Below are 25,886 nucleotides of genomic sequence, written 5' to 3' on the forward strand. Positions count from 1 at the left end.
TGTAGTCCCAGCCTAACAAATGAAGGGGGCACAGCACTTGTTAGAGCTACACAGCCCCTTCAAGCAGATGACCAATGGTGATGTTGAGAGTAGGACCCATTTAATATTAATGGCCTAAGGATAAAGGAAAACCCCATTAAATGTGGAACATACTAGTAATTCAGTCCCACGCGTTTCACATTAACACAAATGAAAAGAAAATCAAGGGTGTCTGAGAATGAATAACTTTCACACCTTTTATAAGTTACAGATTCTGTTTATTGTGCAGCGATAATAAGATCTGCCTCTGCAATGTAACATTCTCTCCTCAGCTATTTTAGAATATCTCTCTTTAAGACATATGACTGCCGTTTGTACCCTTGTATTAGATCTTTAAGGATTCTACACCCCCACTAGTCAGATGATTATAGAGGTTGTGGTACATGGGCAAGTGCTGCAGTCTTTTTATTACAACACACAGGACACAGCTTGTATTGGCTTTGCCTGTTGCTATGCATAGCTCAGTCCTATTTACTGAGCACCAAACAAATGCAGTTACTGATATTGACAGAGTCACCTATTTTACTTAGAATTTCAATAATTTTTTGTGTGTTTTTTTTTCTTGATTTTTGTCATTACCACCAACATATAAAACAGTAGATAAAATTGTTCCATTGCAAGGCCTAATTGTCCAATTTGGGTGCACATACAGGACACCCAGCAACGTACCTCCAAGTAATAGGCCAAGGGCAGACAGGTGTGTAAAATGGTATAATACACTTACACATGTACTCAACATAGTCACTAATCATATGCCTGGATTCACACAAAAAATAGAACTACAGTAAGTACAAGACATTCGCCAGCCATAACTGAGGCTCCGTTGACTTTTTTGCATATTCATGTTTCCCAGGGGCCAATGCACCTAGAATTTCACTCTACTGAGCACTTTAACCGACAGCCGACAGTGTTTTCTTTGACTGGTCTCCCTGAGACCAGTGATCTGTTTGCTGTATAGCTTGCACTGGGCAGTACAGATGCTGAGGACGTCCATCCGACACCCAGAAAATTCTGTGTACAAGCCCTTTTTCTGATGGACAGGCATGGAACTTGCTGGGTGTTTTATGGTTTCATCTGCAAATGTATCGCCCAGCTTAAGCTGCAACTCTTCACGCCAATCTTTGCAGAACTATCAGGAGACCAATGCTGGAGGCCACCGCTCCGCAACTCTGGGCCACCAAAGTTAGTAATATTCACCCCCCACTGTCTAAGCCCACCAAAGAGTTTTTTCATGAATAATAATAATTATAATTATATATATATATGCGATGCCCTGGCCCCTAGGGGCCACTCCGCAGTGTAGATGGTGCTAACAGGCAGGAACCGGGGCAGCTGTAGGGTATAGGGTTGTCACGGTGAAGGCACGAGGGTGATACAGCTGAAAACCGGGCTCCTGACCATGCGGGGATACTGGGCATGCGATTCTTTGTTGTCCTTAGTCATGGCACCAATTATCACACCAATGCCAAGGTTCAGAAACAACGATTGTTGTATATTTATTGTAACGGTGGTAACTAGTAGCAACAGTCTCTCCGGATGCAACCGGGTATAAGGCAGACTTGAATAAAGCAGAGTAATGGGTGATGCTGCAATAGGCTGTGAGAGTAGCATGCTGAATGATAAGAGTGGTAGTGAAACTGAGGATGAGATGCTGGGTGGAATGAGACTTGAATGAAATACTTGCTGTTGATGATTAGAGAAGATGATGAGAGGAACTGAAGAATGACTGAAGAATCGACACCCAGATGAGAATCTTGAGACTTGAGACAGGAACACAGCCAGTGGACTGGAGCAGCAGAGCACACACAGGTCTCTCTCTTCGGGCGGGTTCACACTACGGAATTCTCGCGGACAATGTCCGCGGAATTCCGTCAGCTGTCCGCCCGCACATCTGGGCGCCTTTCCGCCGGCTCCATAGACACCATTCTATGGGCCGGCGTATTCCGCTATACGCTGAAAGAAGTGTCATGTCACTTCTTTCAGCGGATCGTGGAATACGCCGGCCCATAGAATGGTGTCTATGGAGCAGGCGGAAAAGCGCGTGCCCGTGCGGGCGGACAGCTGACGGAATTCCGCAGACATTGTCCGTGAGAATTCCGTAGTGTGAACCCGCCCTTAGCAGGGAGAGAGAACAGACACAGAACTTGTCCCCTGAAGGTGGAGAACAAGACTGAGGTAGAACAGGAAGTCACATGGTAACCCCAGCCAAAGCTCGATGACCATTGGAGTTACCATGGAAGCAGGGGCAGTCACGTGACATCCAGCCATTGCATCATCACACCACTAGGCATATACAGAGAAATATACATGAGAAGCACCACACCTGAACACTGGGGGGAGGGGCAACATAATACCTTTAGGCACTGATACCTGAATATACATACAAGAAATTAATGGAATAGCAGACCTGAATACTGCAGGGGGGTGACACAATACCCGCAGTTTGCAGTGGACCATAGCTTTCCAGAACAGAACCAGTCATAGTAAAAGTGTGAGGATAAGAGGGCTGTTCTGGGACACTGCATATATATATATATATATATATATATATATATATATATATATATATATAATTTTTTTTCTTCTTATCCAGCGATAATCCTATAGCATATACCTTATAAGCTGTATGGAGCTGGATATTGTTCTATTATTTTTACATGGATAAGCCCAGAGTGATGGATTGTAAACCTTAAATTACTATACACAGCCTGAAGCTGGTTTACAACGAAAAAATCAGTGACCCATTCTGGAGCATTCTGAATGTATTGTATAGAAAATATCTACGGTATATAAAAAAAAATCTCTTCCTATGTCTCACGAGACCTCAGCACTGTTCCAGCATTGAAAGCAAGCGGAGGGTGACTGCAAACTGTCACACTGTGTGCTAAATATTCCTTACAGTTTGCCATTCATGTTACAGTGACTAAACCCTGCAAATAGCAAATTCAGAAAGCTATTCTTAAGATCTGTTTAATATCAAAATAGATAAATGGAGATCATTTATACAAGAGATTAGTGTGGGATACCCAAATGATATATATGTATATGACCTGTACAATCAAAAAAATAAATGAATAAAATACCTTATCCCACAAACAATGCCAGTTTTAAATTGGCTGTACTGTATTGCAGCCCTTAGCCATTCAAGTGAAAGGGGCTGTGCTGCAGAACTCCATAGTAATCTGAAAGCTGTAGTATTAGATAGCAGTGCATTGGGTCCATCCTCATTTTCAACAGACACTATTAAAACCTGAATTTTTTTTTAGTTTAACATTATTTTTTTATTTCCTTGTGTTTGTTTAATAACCTAGAATGTTTGGTAAATGCTGCGTCAGTTTAAGAGCATCCCAGTGCAGTCCCAATGAGTAATGCTGGGTTCACACTTCATTTTTCCTATGCATTCAACGTATCCGTTCTTAATTGGTTACTTTTAACGGAAAGAAAAACGTAGTCAACACTATTTTTGTGTACGTTGAAAAAAAGGATCCGTTTTGATGCGTATTTTTATAATGGAAGTCAATGGAAAAATGGATCCAAACTGATGGCACACAATTGCATCCGTTTTTGCATCTGTTTTTTCCTTGAAACGTATATGTTAAACGGATAGGAAAAATGCAGTGTAAACCCAAACTAAACCTAATGTACCCCGCAAATGAGCGATTTTGTGAAGTACCTGAAATCATTCACCATAACACACAGCCCGTTAGTTACGATCATTATTTCGATTGTTTGTACGCTCTATACTATACAAACAAATGAATGATGAATACACTGAACAATTAGGGAAGGATTAGTAAACATTTAACAATGATTTTATGGTCTTCTCAAAAGATACTATCAACAATGTACAAACTAATTTTGGTTAGTCATGTGATCATTGCCTGCATATACACAGAAAGATTATTGCTTAAATTCCAACGATGTAACAATTTTTCAGACAATATTCTTTTCATGTAATAGAGCCCTAAAGCCTGCCAATTCAAGGCATTTTACAAAAGGAGAAGGGTAATGTAAAATCAATATCTCCATTTCTGACTAAGTCAAGAAATTGGGGCCTACAGAGCCTATAGAATCAAAGCCACAACTAATGTTGGGCCCTACTTAAAGTTGGCAGGGGCAGTTTATTTCTTCCTGGACAAATAGCTTTTTACACATATAGTGGTCAACTTATTTCCAACCTAGATTGCCCATCCTTTTACAGTTTCTAGATTAGAAGCTCTGATAACCCTGAGACAGGCAGGAAAGGAGCCGAACACCGATCCATCCTAATGTCCTCAATCTTTAGGAGAGGGATGGTTTTAATACAAATCTGATCTTCCACCATGGACTTCATAGCACTGACTTTGTATGCCAGGTCTACTTTCTGTATGCTGTATGTTCAAAAACTTGATAATATGCAGTTGTGAACAGATGACAGGTTCTCTCCCAGACAATTTATATCATAACCTTCAAAATCTGACAGATGGAAGGGAGCAGAATTAAATTAGGTTTTGATCTCCCATTGATGCCGGGCATAAATTGACCATCCAGTGTACAGGCTAATCAGCCGGACAACAAAACAAATGTCTTCAGAAAATGCAAGCAGTCCAAGGTAAATAGCAAGCTCAATCCATTGTCCCCGGCATTGTTCTGAGTGATTACGCCTCCACGATATAATTATATTGACAGCTGCTTTACCATCTTGGGAAAAGAAATGGCCTTTACTAGCTGGACTGACAGGCTTCATAAATGCAATTTTGTAGAAAAAAAAATTGATGATGAATTTAACTGGGTCAAATGTGAACTATGACCATTTTCAATAAAGGTTATGGTCCCACTAGATCAGTAGAACAATTATTAGAATGCAAAAGATTAAATCATGTAAGACATGTTCCTAAATGTAGCCTGAAAAAGACCATCTACAGGTCCTGTCAATCAACTGCATTATATATCTGCAGGAAATCCGTGTTCTGGAAGTTTTTTTTTTTCCATGCAAGGACATATGTATTATAGAGGCAGTCCATTTGGCAACTAAGTTACTCTTCCATCTCTCACTAGTCATTCTATTTTTAGAGTGTCAGGTAACCTTAATGGGACATATCAGTGTTTTTTGTATATCATATATTGCGGGACCTGCATAAAAATAGGGGAAAAAATATACTTACCTACTCCCCTGTCCCCCATAGTTACTTTAAAGGTCCCTTGACACTTGTCTCTTTTGCCTGATTCTGAGACGAATCTTCAGAGCTGGACCTGCTTGCTCGGCCAATAACTGGTTAAGAAAGGACGTTGCCCTGGCCAGTGATTGCCTGAGCGGGCAGGTCCTGCTCTGAAGTCTCATCTCGGAAGCCGCCAGAAGAAACATCAGGGGACAGGAAGGAACTGAATGAGAGCTGGGAAGAACCAGAGGAAGACTCCTATAAATGGGTAGTCAGGGATGTAAAATAATAATGCCTGGCTGGGGTCACTATAAAAAGAAAAAAGAAGTGATACTGCTCTCCCCTGCAGCTGCCAGTTGAGGGGTTTTCAATCCTCATCTGTCAATTTCACTGTGTCTTCCTTGTTTCCGTGACTTGCTAATCCCACAAGAACTACCCTCTTAGCCAATCACTATCTTTGGGCATTATAAAATTAAAAAAAAAAGTGATATTGACCTCCCATGAAGCAGCCATTTGGATTGCCTTCTCAGGAAGTGCCCAGTCAACCAGTCACTGGCTGTAGCAGTGTCCCACCCTGGTCAGGGATTGGCTAAATAGTGCAGTTCCTGTGTGAATAATACGTCAAAGGAGCAAGGAAGCAGAGTTGATTAGCACAGGCCGAGAACCATCCAAATGGTAGCTTTAGGGTGGTCATTAGCACTTTTTTATTCTACTACCCCCCAGGCATATTGAAAAAAAAAAATCCTCTTACTAGAGACCCACAACTTGGCTTCTTTAAATGACTCTCCCAAAGTAAACATTATATGTGAAATGCCTTTTCTTTAGTAACAAAAGGAAATCAATATTAATCTGTATTTTTTCATTCCCTAGTGGACTGCTCAAACTGCGGCAACCGGCAATGGATCTTGCAATTCTCTGAAGGGTCCACCATCTCCGTGAACACAGTGAAGGTCAAGCTTGTAATATGGAATATGAAGGAACGCTGGCTTCAGGCACTACCGCGTCCTCTCAAGTCAGAATAAAGAGTTTGGACACTAGAAGATTTAATAGGGGGCATATATGACATCTGGCGCCAGGATGAAGTTGCTGCAACCCATGGCAACCATATAGATCATAGCAGTCAGCTGTAGAAAACATAGAACAGAGCCATGATTTTTGCATCTTTTCTGGTGCACAGGTTTTCATAAATGTTCCTGAGTGTACGTTACTTGTTATTTTGTTCTTTTCATTCCTACCCATCTTTTCCTTTCCACTTAATGATGACATCACTAGATTTGGAATGTTTTTTCAATGGCATGCTGCTTAGTTCCACCTACATAACCTGCTCACATCATATCATTCTATGGCCCGTGTTGGTTTTCTAATAACATTGGTTCATCCACAGCTAACATTATTCTTTCCAGTCTTATAATTCAGTATGTTCTCTTCAGTATTATCATTGTTTTCATAATAGTAAAATTCGGCGTCCCCCTTGACTGATGTTTTTGTGGTGTCGGAGGAGGTTATGTACTAATAGGGATGTGGACATGCACAGTGTAATAAGAACCATCAAAGAGGATTTACAGCCATTTTTTGTTCCCCCTTACTGAAAATTATCCTGTTTTCCTTCAATTAGAATGCCATTTTGGCAAAGGTGACAAGACGTGCTTCAATACAGCAAGAGACAAACTATATCCGCCTTTAAGACCTCATGCTTATAATCATAATGTAGCTCTGTTTTGGTCCATGGGACTTCTAATGTACCAACAGAGCCTGTACAGCAGCACACAGGTGCTGTATGGCTATGTGCTAGGAAACCATACAGACTCCATGCACAAGGAAAATTTAAGGACAAATACACTCACCGGCCACTTTATTAGGTACACCATGCTAGTAACGGGTTGGACACCCTTTTACCTTCAGAACTGCCTCAATTCTTCGTGGCATAGATAGATAGAGATTTTGGTCCATATTGACATGATGGCATCACACAGTTGCTGCAGATTTGTCGGCTGCACATCCATGATGCGAATCTCCCGTTCCACCACATCCCAAAGATGCTCTATTGGATTGAGATCTGGTGACTGTGGAGGCCATTTGAGTACAGTGAACTCATTGTCATGTTCAAGTAGAAATCGAGACTCATCAGACCAGGCAACGTTTTTCCAATCTTCTACTTTCCAATTTCGATGAGCTTGTGCAAATTGTAGCCTCAGTTTCCTGTTCTTAGCTGAAAGGAGTGGCACCCGGTGTGGTCTTCTGCTGCTGTAGCCCATCTGCCTCAAAGTTCGACGTACTGTGCGTTCAGAGATGCTCTTCTGCCTACCTTGGTTGTAACGGTTGGCTATTTGAGTCACTGTTGCCTTTCTATCAGCTCGAACCAGTCTGCCCATTCTCCTCTGACCTCTGGCATCAACAAGGCATTTCCGCCCACAGAACTGCCGCTCACTGGATGTTTTTTCTTTTCGGACCATTCTCTGTAAACCCTAGAGATGGTTGTGCGTGAAAATCCCAGTAGATCAGCAGTTTCTGAAATACTAAGACCCTTCCCTTCTGGCACCAACAACCATGCCACGTTCAAAGGCACTCAAATCACCTTTCTTCCCCATACTGATGCTCGGTTTGAACTGCAGGAGATTGTCTTGACCATGTCTACATGCCTAAATGCATGCCGCCATGAGTTGCCGCCATGTGATTGACTGATTAGAAATTAAGTGGTAACATGCAGTTGGACAGGTGTACCTAATAAAGTGGCCGGTGAGTGTATATTGGCTTAACTAGTTTTCCAAAGTGAAATAAAATGCTATTATATCACTCACAACATTAGGCTATGTTCACACAACATATGTTTTGCATAAATCACGGCCATTGTTGCAATTTGCGATGTTCCATTTTATACAAACGCAACAAACGTTGTTGTGATTTATACAAAACATACGTTGTATTGGAATGCATGGAATCTCGGCCGGAGCGTATACACATAGGGGGACATGTATCAACGGGCGTACAGGGGTTTTTCGGCGGAAAGTGCCGATTTGCGCATTATTTTATTCGCAAATGGCCTATTTGCAAATAAAATATTTGCAAATCGGCACTTTCCGCTGGGTACGCCGGGGGGGGAGGGGGTGTGAAGGGGGCGGAATGGAGGGTGCGGAGTCCACGCGATTCACCATCCGTTCCGCCAAAAAATACGCTGAAAACCTACTCCTGTCCTCAGCTGGCATAGGTTTTCGGCCGTGCGCACCAGAGCGCACGGGATATATGTAGAGGCAGTCCACCTCTACATAAATCCCCGTAGCGCCAGAGATGCGGGGACATTTTTAAGTCCGGCGTAAAAAACGTCGAACTTAATAAATGTCCCCCATAGTATTCGCTCCAGCCGGGATTCTATCCAGCAGCACGAAAAACTGACATGTCAGTTTTCTGTGGCCGCTATTCATTGAATAGAGGCCACACAGAACATGTCAGTCCACACAATGGAGCGAGCAGCTCAGGTCACGCGCTCAATTGTGTGCAGCGTTGAATTGGGATGCGGGCGCACATGGTTGCCCCCGCATCCGGATTCACCAGAAGAGGAGACTGCAGTACTGGCCAGGATGATCTTCAGTAACACGGCCAGGTCACACAACAGTCAGTGTTATACGTAGTGTGAACCTGGCCTTACTGTATAAGCTGCAGGTAACTTGGCAGATTGCATGGCAAATTGTAGGATTGTGTGGTCAAATGAGGATTCTTGGCAAAATTTTCTATCCCCGTTTTTATCCAAATTACAAAATTTCAGATATTATAAAGTATGAATACATAACGAATTTACATTTTAAGCTTTATATTAAAATACTCTTAAAAAAACTTTAAAGGCAACCAATATAGACTAAAATTATAAGCTGTTTGAAGACTTAAGTGTTATCATAGTGACACTTAACATGACCCAATAAAGCATATTCACCTGACCCAATCTCCCTTTCCCCCAGTTCCTGTTTAAATATTTTTTTTTTTTTGTTTTCAACAAAACATAATAATGAAATCATAAGTTGCAGTATTGTCAAGTGTCTTGTGCTCTCTGCTTCTTCCTGCTTCCAGTGATATACTGACCTCACAGGAGCATACCTGCTTATCCAATCACTAGCTTCACTGGTGACCCACCTCATTTTGGCTGGTCCAAGAAATCATTGGAAGCAGAAATAAGCACAGAGTCAGGGGACCGGGAGGAAGTGGAACAGCAGTATGGATCAGGGCAGGTGACTATGCCTTATTCTTCATTTTTACAGCTAAAAAAGAAATAATAAAATTATGTATCTGGGGAACCACTTAAATAAACTAAAATCTTTTATATTCATAAGCTTGAAAGTAAGGGTCCTTTTACACACAGCTATATTCGCCCATCTGTGGCCACAAACAAGCGCCATCCAGCTAGATTGTCGCTTGCTTTCAGTGCCTTCCCAAGGCACAACTAATGCCGGGTAACAAAACAATTACTGTATTGTTAGTGTGGCCATTACCATTCATTAACCAAGAGAGATGTGCAACCGATAAAAAAAGATCCTCAGCTAATCATTGCCACTTTTACATGGGCCGATTATCTACCAAATTAGTGTTTCTAGGAACACTCATTGCTGATAACTGAGCTGTGTTAAAGGGCATTAGCAGGTCAATTCTAATTGGTTGCCATGAGCCCTTGTGTCTATATGACTCAAGGTTCTAGTGGAAATGTTATAGAAACATAGTAGGTCCTTCTATAGGAGGTCTGTAACCTTAACAATGGTCTCTCAGAATGAGAATAGATATTACGTGTTTCACATGAAAAGGGTTCTACATAGATGTTAGTAGGTCCTGTTTAAACAAACAATGGGTACCCCCACTGTGCAGGTCTGCTCCCTATTTATTCTTGGGAGAGTCTCAAGAATCTCTCGCATTGAAAGCTTGTCCTGATATGCTGTGTTGTAAATGGTGCATGTTTCATCCTCATATGAGATATGAAAGAAAATATAATGTACCGTCAAAGATTTTCCTAAATTTTATATAAAGTGTAAATCTTATAAACACAAGTCCTATGTCTGGTGTGTTATTTATAGAGAACTAGTATGTACAAATAAAACTGTTAATCTTATTCGGAAAAAAAAAGAAAAAGAAAGTATTATATGTTACAGCTCAGAGTTGTTTTGGGAAATTGCCAGTAAGGACCAGGATGTAAGACCCCTTCCTGCAAACTGTAAGGTGGCCCATTATATGCCGAGTAATATATTTCAATACACAATACACAGCCCAGCTTTTGTTGATCATGAGAAGAGGAGGTATTTATTGACAATGAGCTGCTGTTTGACCACTGGTGTGTGTATAAGGTTATTGTATACTCTCCCATCTGTGCAGAACCTCTATTAAGAGAGATGGGGGGGGCTTTACATCAATCATCATGTATAGTTGATAAAATGAGGTGTAGAGAAGACACAATTGGGGAACATCATAATCGCAGTACATTGACAGTTCTGTATAATCAGAATGGTCTTACATCACCGAATAATGTATACTATAGAGGCAGACCATGCGGCTGCTATAGTGGAGTTTTAAAAAAAAACGCATAGGGTCCCCCCTATTTTTATAACCAGCCGGGTTAAAAACCAAACGACAGCAGCCTGGTAACACCAGGGTGGGAAGAGCCATTGGTTTAGGCCCTCCCCAGCCTAAATATTACCAGCCTGCTGCCGCCCGGTCCAGGAGCGCCAATTTTGACGCTCCAGGACCACTGGCACCCGGCTCTTCCCAGTACCCCTGGTGGCATTGGGTACTGGGGTAATAATAGGGGGTTAGTGTTAGCCATTTTATACCGGCTAACACTAGGCCCCAACTTAGTAATGGATTCCGTCTATTAGACGGCTTCCACTACTAAGTCTAAAAAGTAAAGAAATAAAGACAAGACACAAGTTTAAAAATTTTTTTATTCAAATAAAAACACCCCCACACCCCTCATTGACCATTTTATTTAAAAAATTCAAAGAACAACCGCTGGTCATCGACGTAGTCCATGGAATCCGACGTAATCCCCAGGATACCGATATCTGAAAAACAAAAAGGGAGAAACACACAAAAAAACACAAACAGGAGCACAACACCCATCATTGTGAGCGGTGTTGTGCTCCTTACAGTATGCAGCATCTTTACAGATCGCTGCTTACAGTCTGACCCCCAAGGGGTTAAGGGAGGATGTATTGCATCCAGACTGATGTCAGACTGCACCCATCCCAGCAAGGAAGGGGTTAACTGACCCCCCCTTCCTTGCTGGGAGGGGTGCAGTGCCGGGGAGGGGGTGGGGAGAGCTCTATACTCACCCCGATGTGTCCTCTTCACTGGTCCGCAGCACAATGAAGTCACTGTACTGCGGACCGGCTTATTATATGTGCGCTCAGCCGAACAGAAAATCAGCTGAGCGCACATATAATTCTAAATGTTTCTTCTAATAATGTTATTGTCATAACATAATTAGAAGAAACATTTGATGTTTTGAGTAAAGTAAAGTGATGATTAGTACAGAATGCTCTATTGCCGGGAATATGAATTACCGGCTTATAGAGCTTCCTGTACTAATTAATATTTAATTAAGAAAACACATTTTCGTTTAAATAAATTCAGTTTCGTTGGTCAATAATTTAATTCTAACGAATCCATCATTGTGCAATTCAATATACTGTCAAAAAATAAATATATATATAAATATACATTTATTTATATATATATATTTATTTTAACAGTATATTTAATTGCAAAATGATGGAATCGTTTACATTTAATTATTGAACAATAAAAGGGACTTTATTAGACAGAAAATGTGTTTTATTAATTCAATATATTAACCATGAGAGACATCGGCTATAGTGCAGAGGATCGCAAACCCCGGTAATAGCAATTCATGTAAACTGTTTCCCTGCTTTCCCAGATGCATCCAGAGGTGTTTGCATCACTTTCTTAACATTTTATTTGTTATTTTTAGTTGAACCAGATTTCCAAGTAAATGACCGTATGTTTTGAGCCGCATGTCTATTTTTTCCCACGGCAGTAGTTTCACCCGCACATTTACAGCCGCATAAAAAATACAGCCGCACAGTTACAGCGTGTGAACCCAGCCTTAAGATAGTCCCTTTATATAAGAGCATTAAATGGAACCTGACAGCTATATTAAGGTTAAAGAAGCAGTTCACTTTTTTTTTTTTTTGCCCCCCCGGGTAGCCGCTGTCATGTATACTTACATAAGATGATCGGTGTCCCGTTCCCGTCGGTCAGTTCCGTCCCGCGGTGCCGTTCACATCGGGCGCGCGCTCACTTCCGCCGGCGCTGTGACTCCTTTTCTCTCCCTTGTCATTTGAACGCCGGAAGTCACGCGCTTCCATAGAGAATGCATGGAAGCGAGTGACTTCCGGCGTATAATCACTGGGCAGAGAAGAGGACTTGCAGCAGCCGGCGGAAGTGAGCGCGCGCCCGATGTGAACGGCACCGCGGGACGGAACTGACCGACGGGAACGGGACACCGATCATCTTATGTAAGTATACATGACAGCGGCTACCTGGGGGGGAGAGAAAAAAAAAAAGTGAACTGCTTCTTTAAAGCTCATGTCTCAAGGAGGCAGTGCTGAGCTGTTGCATGCACACCTCCTCCCTCCCTTACACCTCCTTCCCTTGACTGACTGACGTAAACACTTGGCTTCCAGCACTGAGCCCTGTATATCAATAAGTCCAGGCAGGGAGGGGTGGTGGAAGGAGGAGGTATGCATGCTATGGCTTGGCACCACCTTCTTGACACTCGAGCTCTGCTTAGTATGATGTAAAGCTGACAGATTCTCTTTAAAGGGGTTATCCAGCGCTACAAAAACATGGCCACTTTCCCCCTACTGTTGTCTCCAGTTTGGGTGGGGTTTTGAAACTCCATTGAAGTAAATGGAGCTTAATTGCAAACCGCACCTGAACTGGAGACAACAGTAGGGGGAAAAGTGGTCATGTTTTTGTAGCACTGGATAACCCCTTTAAGCTAGCAATCATCAAACTGAAATTCAAAAAATGTTTTAAAAGGCCCACATCTTGCATTGTCCTAAAGAGCAAGTTCGCTAATCACTAATCACATCCTATAGTACTATGTGCCCATGGCCATTTCATGTATCGTATTCTCCTCTATAAGGTTATGTTGTTCATTTTCACTGCTGATGAAGCCATATTGTTCTACAGCATATGAGGACCTTGCTGTTGGCTTTCAAGTTAAATGTGGTTGCTCTTATTTCTTTTATTTTTATTTTTTTCTTAAAACGACAAATGTAATAACTTCAAAAAAGATATCTCTGCCTCAATGTATTCAGACCGTGTCCTGGCAAACATCCCAAATATAGAACGTGAACATACATTGCACATTCTATCTATGTGTCAATTATAATGTGACACATTGCAGCAACCGTGAAATAGTATCCGATGACTGGAGAGTAGGGATAAGTATTCTGACAGCATGGAAACCTGTAAATGAATTGTATCCAGGGCCAGCGGCTCTTCATTATGTCATTCACAAGGAGATAATTATGGCTGCAGATCTTTCATGCGGTATTCGTTGTAGACAATGTTAATTGGAACCCACATGCGTGTGCTATACAGTGTCAGGAAATTCTAATGCTACGTTTAGTGACTTGAAAGGAATCGGTTGCCAGAACAAATCACCTTATACCAAGACACCTATAAGATAATAACACAAAGCAATTTATTCATCTAAAAAGCCCAACTAAAGTGCTGGTCTGGAGGCCAGAATGACATCTGCACCATATGGAAATAAACACAAATAGCAAATTCCCTCTAGGTTTGCTTCCAGAACGCTAGGTACTTGCAGTATCACACTACGTAAGTTCCGTGGGAATCACGGCCGTTGTTACAACAGCCGTGATTCTGACAGAACTCACATAGTGCTGCAGGCTGAAGGGATCCCAGCGGGAGTGTATACACGTGGTATACACTCTGGCCAGGATCCTTAGCGGTGCAGTAGAAAACTGACATGTCACACAGAAAACCTGGCCGGGATGATCTTTTCAGAGAACAGCCGTTCCATGACTATTTGGTAGTGTAAACATAGCCTCTCACATAAAGTGATCACAGGGTAAGTATCTGCTTTTCACCATATTGTGACTTTGCCTTCATCCCAGGTTGCAGCGTCAGACTTGGGCCACAAACACACAATGTCTTTATTTGGCAGTTTTTTGAATGGCCGTCATTTCACACCCAAATAACGTTTTTTATTTGAAAACAACGGACTTTATTTGGGTATGAAATGATGGCTATCCAAAAACACGGCTTTCAAATGGACAAAAAAAAGACGTTGCGTTGTGTGGTCTCGGGGATGAATTCTCTGTTTCCTGAAAACCCTTCTCATGGTGCTCACTGAGCATGATTCTAAGAGTTCATTCTTAGGGCAGATGCTGAAATCTGTCAAACCATAGGATGAAGCCAATGGGAGCAGCAGAGATGCGCACGGCCACTTGAGTCCGCAAGTGGTTGCAGAATCCGCAAAGGGTGTTCCATCGGGATTCCGTAGTGTGCACATACCCTCAGCATATAATTTGCACAATAGTTTCACAGGAGGGTCCGAATAATGGTTTTATTAACATTAAAACTATATGTTAAAATTGAAACCACAGGTCAAATAAAAGACACGTTTCAATGGTCTAACTGGTGTTGTTAAAGGTGTACACACAATCTGACCCCCTTCAATCCGCTTGTACCTTCAGATAGCTGCTCTTAATCCAAGATCTGTCCTGGGGTCCGTTCAGCAGGTGATGCAGTTATTGTCCTAAAAACAACTTTTAAACTTGCAGTCCTGTCCCCAACGGGCGTGGCTTAGAATATCTGTGCCCTAACTTAAAGATCCAGCCCATGTGCCAGGCTGACACAGGTGGGGCATAGGAGAAAATCTAATGATGAGGAGGGCAGGGAGGAGGGACAGAGAGGTTGTGTCAGCCTAATGCATACACAATCTAAGCCCCGACTGTTGGACACGGGGCTGCAAGTTTAAAGTTGCTTTTTAGGACAATAACTGCAACACCTGTCAAACGGACCCCAGGACAGATCTTAAAAGCAGCTATCCGAAGGTACAAGCGGTTTAGGGGGTCAGATTGTGGGTACAGAGTCGCTTTAAGTCAATAATTTGAGCTTTATATGTTATTGGGGCATGCGCAATGTGTAATCACGTAGGTGGCACAGGGACAAGCAGCCAATAACTGTATTGCAGAACTATAGCAAACAACATGCACATATGGACACCTTTGTTCTGATTTTTTTTTTTTTATTGTTGATTTGATTCCGGATTGCAAAATGTAACGTCTTCCTTTATAGTATACTTTAAAATTTCCCACCATTTTCATTAAAAAAAGATAAGATAATTTTTTTTCTCTCTCAGTGTTAGAGATAGCAGCATTAATGGATTTACAGACCAGCAAAGATTGTAGACAGAGTGGAGAGAAGCCTTGCATGGCAGCTCACAAAGGCTGGAGAAAAAGAGAAGGGCAGATACAAGGCATACACAAGAGAACCATACAGGCTGTGTACAAGTATAGGGAGAAAGCAGATAGCAGGCTGTAGATAAACCTTTTTAATGAAGACTTTTGGTTGGAGAAAATGTTTTTGCACCATAATAAGGGCAAGCAAAAATAAAGGGCCTATTACACAGGTCGTTTAGAGGAGCAAACGAGCGCTCTCAGTGCTCGTTTGCTCCTCGTTCCCCGTTCGCTGCCTCCGCTATTCAACGCGGCTGCAGCGAGCGGGTGAGTGCGGGAGGGGCGGCGGGGAGCTGCGGGGGGGCTGCCCGGGTGATCGCTGATCGTCCGGGCAGCCCATAGGATATAGCAGCGTCTGCTACCGACGCTCCTGTTCAACAGAGCGCCGGCAGCAGATCGCTGCTATATCAGTCGCTTGTTTTTCAACATGTTGAAAAACAAGCTAATGCAACAATCAGCCGACATAAACGATGTCGGCTGATCGTTGCACTCTATTCCACGGGACGATTATCGTCCGTAGCGGCCGATATCGGCCGAATACGGACGATAATCGTTCCGTGGAATAGGGCCTTTAGAAAGGACCACTAAACCTATAACATAAGTTGCCAGAGAAATAAGACAACACATTTGGCAGATAAAGCCTGACTTCTATATTTAAGGACAAAACTGACAAAAACATTTAGAACAAGTCTGTTAGTTCTTATAAGGTCTTCCATCAATATTCACAGCTGTAAACATTCCTAGTAACTTAGTAACTCTGTCTCGTTATAAGTCAACTCATACTTGTTGGTTTAGTGGTCATTTGGTCTGACAATGCTGCTATTAGAGCAGAATGTACATCGCAGCAATGTGAAGTGGAGAATGGGGAATGGTGAGAGATAGAAGTAAATTATCATGTAAAGGTGAATAATGTATGAGAATCTGCACTTAGCGAACATGTGCATTGATGAGAAGCTTCCATTCCCTTGCCAGATTATTCATCATTGTTACAGCCTGGCTTCATACACAGTATTCACTCATACCGCCATATAACAATGACTAATGTGTTACTGAAAGTAAGCAGCAACAGAAAGTCTACACAATCTAGCCACATATGTGTTTAATAGAAAAACACAATTCCTTAAAATTCTTGCACATATGTGTAAAACAAATCTCTGCTACCCTTTTGCAACACCAAAAAAATGATCTGTACGCCGCTGGTATTAAAGGGGCTATTGAGAAAAACATGTCTTCCAAAAACAGTACCACACTTATATTTGTATTACAACTCACATCAATGAAACTGGAGTGCAATACCACATACAAGGTGAGGTAGGTGAGGAGTTGGTGACTACTGTACTATAATTGCTGGTTCTGATGAACATTTCTTATATTTAATGTCCTATACAGTATAGTGCTGCTCTGTACTGTACTGTAGTGATTATACTGAGCACTTATCAGTGTAATAAATGAGTATTGTAGGTGATTATTGGTGGCTGCTGGAACCAATTAATCACATTTACATTATTTCCTATGGGAAGACACTGCTCGGTTTTCAAACTGCTTGGTTCTCAAACTGCCTTCCGGAACCAATTAAGTTTGAGAACCGAGGTACCACTGTATATATGTTGCAGTGAAATGATAGAATCAGGGATTTTATCAAATCCCGGGAAATGATGAAATGGCCAAGCCCTTTCATCATTTCCCTGAAGAAAGTCAGGGATTTAATCAAATCCCTGACCCTTTTTAGGGAAATGATGGAATGTAATTCTATCATGTCCCCTGCAACATACCTCCTGCTCCCCGCTTAGCTCTCCCCGTCCGCCTCGCTGATATAGGACTGCCGCTTATTAACCTCCTGCAACATGCAAAAGTGGATTATAATAGGTCTGTTTAAGGCGGTAGCCCGGGGCCCTAAGCTCCTGGGGGGCCCACAGCCACCCAAAAAGACTTATGCTTTCAGTGGTGTACTGTCTCCTGGCTACAGGTCTACCATGATTTGCAAATAATTGCTGCTTTTTTACAGCAATTTTGAACAAAAACGGGCATCATAACATTATCTATCCTGTACTTTTGAACACTATGCTAGTGCTGTCAAAGTTACAGTGGGGTAGGGGGCCCAAGCTTGGTCAACACCCCAGGGCCTATGGCAAAGTTAATTTGCCCCTGGTAACATGCCTCCTGTTCCACGCTCTGCTCCCCTGTCTGCCTCTGCCGCCATGCCTGTTGGGAGGTCCAGGGAGGAGTTCTGGCGCCATCTTGATCCTCCTCCACGTCCCGCTGCTACTGCTGCCATGGTGCCTGCTGCGGGGGGTGACAGGACACGCTCTCATGGGCCCTCCTGCTCCTGCTGCGTCTGCCTGGAGGTCCGATGCCTTCTTCGGCCTTCTGCTCCATGTCTACCCCCGTCAGCCGTGTGCCTTCCGAGAGGCCACCTCTATCTTGGGCCTCCTGCTCCCTGCTGCTGTACCTGGCCTTCGGTGAGTAACACAGGTTACTAGGGTTACTAAAATCCCGTCCGGACGGGACAGGAGGCGGACAGGGAGAGCAGAGCAAGGAGCAGGAAGCATGTTGCAGGGGAAATGATAGATAACCATCCCATCATTTTCCTGAAAGGGGTCAGGGATTTGATCAAATCCCTGGATTCTATCATTTCACTGCAACATATATAAGTACTTTACAAATCTGTATAACTTTCTCACGCCAGTTAAATTAAACTATTTTTTCTCTGGAGTACCCCTTTAATTTGTATAAGTAATATTTTTTTCTTCTACAAAAAAATGTAAGATCATTATTACTATTACTACTTGACTCCCTGCCTAGTTCCTCGAATGAGCTTTGATGAAAGTTTCTTGGAGAAATGTTACCGGATTAGCGAGTAGATTGTTTTATGGGATTGCTTTATGCAGGCTATATAAGCCAGGAGAAGAAACAGATGCATAATCCACATCATTTATTATTACAGCTCCTTTATAATTTACACTTCAGACTGTAATTATAACAGGCTGGAGTCCACTGAAATCTATCATTAGTGGAAACTGTTCATGTGTAAATGCTACCTACAGACAGAACTGGCAATTAAATCATTACCGCCCAATCACCGCCAGGCTGCATGAATCTCCGCCACACACAGTATTCTCTGAGCAAACACTGTGCGCTATTAAATGACACTAGGGGGAAACATTAGTGGTGCCATTGATTACTTTGGCGGCTCTCCCAAAGCCTTCTCCTAGTAGAAGTGAACTGTGTGGGCTGACAGTGACTGGCACTCTGAGACTGGCATAGGGTTGTAACTGTACGGGTGCATTGTGGGCATTGGGAAAACAAAAAGGCACTATGGCAGGTGATATATACCCGGGGGCAGAGATATTATGCCTATAACTAGGCAGATGTATCACAGGGGATCAATCCTATTGATACAGCTGGCACATCTATAGGCTCTATAGGAATAGCTGGCTTACGTTATGCCCATCTATGTATATAGCTGACATAGAAACAACTTAGTAACAATGTAAATCAGTGACCAAACTGCTCTTTTTTACTTCTGGTAATCATTTTAATTCCCACAGAATACATTATATTCTGTTCAACAGAACTTTTCCCATTTTTATTCCCCCAACACACATTACAGTCTGTTCATGAGAATTTTTTTTTTTTTTTTTACATTTGCCCTCTCCCTCAGAACGAGTTTAATAGATGTCTTTTATTCAATCAATACAAATAGGTGAAGGAGAAAGGAAGCAGTGCTACAGAACAAAAGTAACAATGGCACATTGTAACAAAGCTGAGCACCATTGTCAATGTCTAATCCATTCCCAGCCTTTTTCTTCTGTTTCCCAGAATGCTGTTCTCTATTAAAGCACACAAAAGAGCTAGGCTGGATATTAGTCTTCCTATTTCTTGTTTGATTTTCTATCCTGGATTCCTCTTCTAAAGAGAACATCTACAATACTTGTAATGTACTGTAGCTTTGCCTTCACCACAACTAGAAATCAATGCTGTCTGTACAGTTAAAGGAGATGTTAGGCTCTGTTCACATTTGCTATAGACAAAAAACCTCAATGCATTGCCAGGTCCATCACATGATGAACGCCAACAGTGCTTGATGGACGACCCCATTGACTTTTAATGGGGTCTGTCAGGGTCTTTCATTTTGAAGGGAAGAATAAAAATGCAAGTTGTGCTATCCTTCCTGTCAAACATGATGGAGCCTGCAATGCTGATGTGAATATAATCTGAAGCATGTTTTACACTCATCCTAAATGTATTGTAAAGAAGGTGGGTGCATAATATATTAGTATATGTAGAACCACAATTTACACCGCTAAAGGCATAATAACTCTCCAGCAAATGTGATATGATGAGAAATCCTGCATTATAATGTGTCACTTATTGAATTATTAACCCGTCTGATTTGGGAATAATCTATTGCGCCTAAAGCTGGCTCTACATTTCACATAGCTCTTCTGAATGAGCATTCGGCCAACAGCTCTCTCCCTGTCCCAACCTATACACATGCATGCTCAGCACGGCATATTTTCTGAGAGCGGAGAGGGGGAAAGGCTGCTTCCAGACACCTCTGGTGTGAACTTATTGCCCTCAGAACAAAAGGAAAGCCAACATACCGACCCCTCAACGTTTGCTGACTTTTATCTAATGTTTATGGCCGGTGCAAGCCATACTTTAAAAAGACTCCAGAAGCTTAGAGCTAGGATGCTCTTTCCTTATAATGGAAAGCAGGCCCAGACAGGCAATTTGGCACACCAGGCAAATGGCTAGTAGGCCGCCTAGGTTGCCAGACAGTGGGCCACCTTTTCCGCTGTACACTTGCATTGGCCCTCTGAAGTGTTTGAGAGACCAGCATGGCCAGTCACTGTGTATTTACTTTCAGTACAGTAGCACAAACATTTTATTATTCAACCTTTGCTGATACCCCATCCTGATTTCATGGGTGACTGCTGCTCTGTCCATACATGGCTTCCTGTTGAGGAGCATGTCACTCTGCGTCCTCTACTGTGCTTTCCCTCCATACTTGAGTGCAGTGTAAGGCTATGTTCACACAATGTCAAAAACAGAGAAAAGGCGGCTGCTTTTGCTATTTAAAATAACATCCCTTATGTCGCGATTTAAATGACTGCAATGCAGTGCATTGAAATCAATGAAAAGATGGACATCCAAGTGCACACAAAGTATTGAATGATGGAAGTAATTACCGCGGACATAAAAAAAAAAAATGATCATGACAATTATTTTCGGACGTCTTTTGCAAACGGTGGATGACCCCAAGATTCATAAAAAGGGTGATGAGGGAGCAAAGTAACGCCACTATCTGTTCTGGTTTGAAGATCTTGTCATCATAGGTTAAAGTCAGTTACATATACCACTGATAAAGCAGAATTCTTTGACATGAGTCTAAATGGAGTGATACATTTTGTTTATTACAGTATAAATGGATATGTATCCAGCCACTGGCTTTTTGCTAAATTTTAATTTTAGCAAATAAATCACTGGAAGGCATCTGCACCCCACACAGAAGTGATAAGCAGCATGTACAAATTGTGAATGTTCTTTTTTCTCTCTTTTACTTTTCGTTTTCTTAAAACTTTCAGCTTTCAACAGAGGTTCAAAACGGCTGAACTAAATTGAGTCGTGTGTTGAGGATCGAAACCAACTTATTAAGTAGAAACAAGATCTAAAAATTCTATTTGAAGTTAGCAGCAATTAAAGTGTGTGTTTTTTTTTCCAGCCGAAATGATCACCACAGTATGTAACGGACTGAAAACTATGTATTTCATAAAATGATATTGAAATGAACGTCTTTGATATGAAAATGAATAGTATGCAATGATAAATGGAAATGACTGGCAGGCTACAATTGGATACTAATTGGATACAAGGCAATTTAGCATGGCATGAAATTGAATTTGAAACAATGGAAATACAAGTTATATTTCAACAGGATGTGGACTTCCAATTTTCATATGTAAATATTAAAATAGATTGTGGAAGACAAATCACCATGTGCAGTGTTTTTTTTGTGTAGATGTTGATCTTTAGTAGGCACAGAGCAATAGTGTATACAGAACGATGCAGACCCCTTAACAACGTTAAAAATCGGTTCCCGCCAGTTATGGTGTCAGGAACATTAAAATTAAGGCCTGTTGTCTGTTTTTACATGCATACACTTACCATGACCCTTGGGCCAATTTCCCACTCACTGGTTTTCTAACAATGCATATCCTCTGGGGGGGGGGAGTCTTGCACAGGTTTTTACCATCCAGTAGGAATGGGATAGGACCGATCAGTAGCAGGCACCACATTTCCAGAGACTCTAGAGAAGCTGCATGGCTTACCATTGTAAACGTCACTGGCAGGGGGAGATGAATGTCTTCTAACACCAAGCTTTTTAGTATGGTGTAGTTCTTGAAACATTCCTGTGCAGTAGGAACGTGCAGTAGGGGTTTAAATGTGTGCAGTGCTGCTTTAAAGTGAGCAGCCCAGCTCACATTAATGTCCTAGGAGTTGGGCATAATGACAGGCAGCCTTGATCACACTGCTGCCTGTCATTAAACCTTAATCTACAGAAACCTTTAAGGGAGTCAATGACAGGAGAAGTACCTGTCAATGACTGCGGGGGTCCTGATTACTTTTTTTGATAGGCGGGGGTATAGTACATATTTCCGTCCTGTCAGATCGGTAATCTATGGAAAGATCGCAGATAATATTGTGTCAATGTTATACAATGGCATAGCATTGATCAGTATATGCAATCTAATGATTGCATATATGAGTCCCCTAAAAAAACGCAAAAAAAATATTGTTTTTAAAACATAGCAAAACCCCTACAATAAAAATTTGAATCACTCCCTTTTACTATTTTACAAACAACAATATGTAAAATAAATAAAGAGAGAAACATTTTGGGTATTGTAGCGTGCGGTATTGTCCAGTCTATTAAAATATAACAATATTGTTTCACAACAGTAACAGCATAAACAAAAAATTGGGGGGGGGGAGAAATGGGTATTTTATTATATATCAGAAATAAAAAAAAAAAAAATAAAAAGCAATCAAAAACTCATTTGCTTCAATATGATGCCAATGAAATCTATAGATTATGGTGGAAAAAATGAGCCCCCAACCAGCACCGTAGATGAAAAAAATAAAAGTGTTATGGCTCTTAGAAGGCGAGGAGGAGGACACTGCTTTATTGTGACCTGATTATCCGTGCATCAATGACATTTGGTCATGAAGGGGTTAAAGAGGATTTCTATTACATAAATTTTATTATGAAAACCATCCAGGTGCATGGCAGCTAACAAAGCCCCTCATGTGCATAAATGCTATGTTCATGTCAGGACCAGTCACACCAAACACGCAGAGACAGTAAACCCTAAGCTCAGCCCAGCCACTGTCCCTACCTACTTGCCACAATCTGCCCTAAAATGCCAGCGAGCAACTGGGTGGTGATCCCTAGCCTGGATAGGTGAAACAAAAGACAAGACAAGATGAACAATCACAATAAGAATAGTCAGCAATCCGTGTCACAACGGTCCGGCAGCAAAAGTACAAAATCGGATATAAAAGCATAGTCGAATAACAGGCAAAATTGTCAGGGGCAGGCGGCAAGCGAGGGAGGTCAAAGATACTAAGCAGGAGTCAGGAGAAACCAGAAAACAGAACACACAAGCAGGCAGAGACTAAGTCAATAACCGGCAATGAGCACACAGACTGGAGTTTGTTATATAGGAGGCCAGGGTTCTGGTCCAGAAGGTGATTGGAGGGACCAGCTGTCAATCAGTGAGGCAAAGGCAGGTTAACTGTTACATGACCAGAAGAAACTAAGCAGAACAAACACGGGTGGGGCATTGAAAACAATTAGCAGAACAGAAGGCATAAGACACAGTTCAGACAGAGCAGAAACAAAGGCAAACAAAACACAGAATAAATAGAAGATTATGGCCAAAAGCGCAGTCTTGGTCGTACCTTACACACCGAGGACTGCGCCCAAGTTGCATTCATGACAGTTCATTTCTCCCCTGTATCTTAATATGCTTCGCTTACTCACTACATTATGGAAGCAAAGACAGACATATAAAAGGTACATTATGTCACAGCTCCCTAACAGGTTCAGCAGTTTGTTACCTGAAATGCAGCTGATATATTCCCTTTAAATCTATGGAAATCTGGAAGAAGTTCACTATTTGCAGTTTGTAAAAATATAAAAAAAAATACTTAATCTTTTGAGTTATCTTGAATAAAGATTGTTATGTAATGTTTATTTAATAGATAAAATGTGGATTGCTTTGTTCTGGCTTTATATAAGTTAGAAAATCAATTACCGTGATCATTGTATTTGGCTGTACATAGGAACACCTTAACACATCACTCCAGCAAAGCGTGAAAGGCAGTGTTATTAACAACTGCTGTGAGAACTTCATTAATATAAAGATAAGCAAAGAAAACAAGGACAAGAGTTACAGGGTCCTGCATTTGCCCACCACTAATAAGCATGGTAGTTTTTGATTTAATAGATTGCTATATATTGTATTATTCTAATCAGGGGCAGATTATTACGAGGGGCCTGGGGCCTAAAGCCAATTGCCCCCATTATAGTCCACATTGTGTCTATACACTAAGCAGGAATCCTGGACACTTGCCCCATATTCCCAAGTGAGCAAGTGCCTATGCAGTGTCCCAGAGTGGGTGTGTCACTGCTATATGTGGTGTGTGTAGGTGAGTATTGAGGTGTTTTTATGCTCTGGGCTGAAGGATTGTAGTTTGCACTTCCACCACAAGGTCGCTATGCACTTTGTTCTATTTTAGCACAGCTGAAGGAAAAGTAACTCATGGGTTAATGTTATACTTGTATTCTCTCAAGTATTTTGCTGTATCCATTGATGTTTAGCTGTATGAGAACCAGTTCCTAAGCTGGGTACCTCACGTGTCCCTCCACTATTCCTTAAAGTGGTTATCTGATTAGTTAAAATTTATGTTAAACTATCCCTCCCCCCCTACATGTTGTTACCTTTTCTGTCCTCTTTCCTCAGTTTTGAGTATGCTGCTTTCTGCTAAAGATACAGAAAACAGTCCTCCCTTCCAAGACTGCTCAACTAGACAAGTCCCTATCTGCAACTTTGTAATGCAGAAGGGATTCACTACAGTGAGTTCTTTAGCACCTTCACTTCAGATTAACCCAGCATTAAAAAATTAAATTAAATTAAAAGAAGATACAATGTTGCAGATAAAGCCTGCCAGTGACTTGTTTACATCACCCCTCTCATAAGAGAGGAGGGGGAACAGAGAGAACAGCTCAGATAAAGTTTTTTGTATTTAGCAGAAAGCAGCAGCTCAAAACCCCAGGAGAGGGGATGATTGAACATATATTTTACTGAACCAGATAAACCCTTTAACCCATCACAGACTAAAAGTTAGTGAGTTCTAGTATTTTCCTGACCAATCAGAGAGCCCAGTGGAGCAGTGGCAGTGGCAGTGGAGCTTTGGGCCAGATTAAGTCAATGTATTTCAAGAGAAAGTATACCAGAAAGAGTGTTCCTGCCACAGAGTATCTTCGAAGGCCTGACCTGGAGGCAAGGACACACTTGTGGAGACCATTTATGAGAGACTATTCCTTATTTCTTCAAGCATCTTCACCCTAGCCATGTCCGGCTAGGGTGTAACACAGTGAGGCTCCAGTAGGCCAGGAAAACACGAAACTCTATTTATGCTGGGCAGCTATCCTTCTTCATTTCTTCTATCCTTCTTCTATCCTTCTTCCCTTTTCCTCTCCATCCTGTCCAGTCCTCCATGATGATTCCTTCCAGATATGTTTCATCTTTTCATAACCTGCGAGACAAACAATTTAGGCTCCGCACATTTCTAGCAACTTCCTTTCCTTTCTCCCTCCTGTAGGCTCCCAAAATAACTGCACTGTTTGGTGTTATGTGCAGTAAAGCGAGTAGGAAAGTGGGATGCCCCCTGTATGTAGGATCCCCTGCTGTGCCCCCATGAGGTAATAATGCCCCCAGAGGTGCCCCCATGGACTAATAATGCCCCCAGAGGTGCCCCCATGGACTAATAATGCCCCCAGAGGTTCCCCCATGAACTAATAATGCCCCCAGAGGTGCCCCTATGGACTAATAATGCCCCCAGAGGTGCCCCCATGAATTAATAATGCCCCCAGAGGTGGCCCCCATGAGCTAATAATGCCCCCAGAGGTTCCCCCATGAACAAATAATGCCCC

General features: G+C 41.9%; 1 protein-coding gene across 2 annotated transcripts in view; it reads left to right on the forward strand.

Moving 5' to 3' along the window:
• Nucleotides 1-7,398, forward strand: part of SYT9 (synaptotagmin 9) — a 138,056-nt gene extending 130,658 nt beyond the window's left edge. For both annotated transcript variants that reach the window (XM_069968399.1, XM_069968400.1), the window contains exon 7: nt 6,048-7,398. In XM_069968399.1, coding sequence (XP_069824500.1) covers nt 6,048-6,116 — 69 coding nt within the window. In that variant the 3' untranslated portion in view covers nt 6,117-7,398. The remainder of the gene's footprint in view (nt 1-6,047) is intronic.
• The last annotated feature ends 18,488 nt before the right edge of the window (nt 7,399-25,886 follow it).

The sequence above is a fragment of the Dendropsophus ebraccatus genome, chromosome 4 (assembly GCF_027789765.1).
Source record: "Dendropsophus ebraccatus isolate aDenEbr1 chromosome 4, aDenEbr1.pat, whole genome shotgun sequence".
NCBI lineage: Eukaryota > Metazoa > Chordata > Amphibia > Anura > Hylidae > Dendropsophus > Dendropsophus ebraccatus.